Source organism: Cebus imitator, unplaced genomic scaffold, assembly GCF_001604975.1.
Source record: "Cebus imitator isolate Cc_AM_T3 unplaced genomic scaffold, Cebus_imitator-1.0 Scaffold295, whole genome shotgun sequence".
Classification (NCBI taxonomy): domain Eukaryota; kingdom Metazoa; phylum Chordata; class Mammalia; order Primates; family Cebidae; genus Cebus; species Cebus imitator.
In genome coordinates, this window is record NW_016107610.1 from 2,022,157 (window position 1) to 2,023,492 (window position 1,336).

The following is a 1,336-nucleotide window of genomic DNA, read 5'->3' on the forward strand; positions in this document are numbered from 1 at the left end:
AAAAAAAAAAAAAAATTCATTGGCAGAAAAAACATTTAACTCTTTCAAATCCGTAGGAATCTTGAGAAGATGACCAACATAAATGTCTTCATTTTCTATCAGTTTAAAATATAAATTCAATATTTAAACATAAGGGTGAACTGAGCATAATGGCCCACGCCTGTAATTCTAGCACTTTGGGAGGCTAAAGTAAACCAACTGCTTGAGCTCTGGAGTTCGAGACCAGCCTGAGCAAAATGGCAAAACCTCATCTCTATCAATAAATAAGTAAATAAACATAAGAGTGAACCCAACAAAGTACAGAGATTGAACGTTAAGTGTAACTAAGGACATATGACAAATGGTAAATCTGATTAAAAAAAAAAAAAAAACATACCAAAATATCAAGCTTACATAAAGTTGCAACTTCTCGCATAGCCCTCAGTGGCTGCAATAAATATTGGAAGAACGTTGTTGCCACAGTAACTAATTCCTGGTACGCTTCATCTTCCTCTTGGTAAACTTTCATTAATGCTACCATGGTATTGGCTTTTGTGTGTCCTTGAAGAACCTAGAAAGCAAATGTGAATAAAGCTCATACATTTAAGATCATACATACCCAACAAATAAAAGAAACCTTCATGTTCTTAACTTTTAATACATTACTTTGAAATATGAAATATTAAAATGTTATCCTCCATCAAATATGCCCAATAAAACAAGAATGGTTAAGTAAATTATGATATATCCATGGCAGATTATTATTACTGTAGTCATTCAGCACTGTGCTTTTGAAGATTGTTCAATAATATGGAGACTTTTGGCTGGGTGCGGTGGCTCACGCCTGTAATCCCAGCACTTTGGGAGACCGAGGCAGGCAGATCACCTGAGGTCGGGAGTTCGAGACCAGCATGACCAACATGCAGAAACCCCATCTCTACTAAAAATACAAAATTAGCTGGGTGTGGTGGCACATGCCTGTAATCCCAGCTACTTGAGAGGCTGAGGCAGGAGAATTGCTTGAACCCAGGAAGCAGAGGTTACTATGAGCAGAGATAGTGCCATTGCACTCTAGCCTGGGCAACAAGAGCGGAACTCCATCTCAAAAAAAAAAAAAAAAAAAGGAGACTTTTATAATACTAAATGGGAGAGGCAGAGTGCAAAATTTAATCTCAACTATGCACTAAGTATGCAGAGAAAAGGACCCAATAGCCGGGCGCGGTGGCTCACGCCTGTAATCCCAGCAATTTGGGAGGCCCAGGCGGGTGGATCACGAGGTCAAGAGATCGAGACCATCCTGGTCAACATGGTGAAACCCCGTCTCTACTAAAAATACAAAAAATTAGCTGGGCATGGT

General features: G+C 39.1%; 1 protein-coding gene across 1 annotated transcript in view; it reads right to left on the reverse strand.

Annotated features, from left to right (window-relative positions):
* The window catches only part of WHAMM (WASP homolog associated with actin, golgi membranes and microtubules), a 31,774-nt gene that overhangs the window by 21,236 nt on the left and 9,202 nt on the right, over nt 1-1,336 (reverse strand). Inside the window, exon 2 of the mRNA XM_017502265.2 lies at nt 377-550. Coding sequence (XP_017357754.1) covers nt 377-550 — 174 coding nt within the window. The remainder of the gene's footprint in view (nt 1-376; nt 551-1,336) is intronic.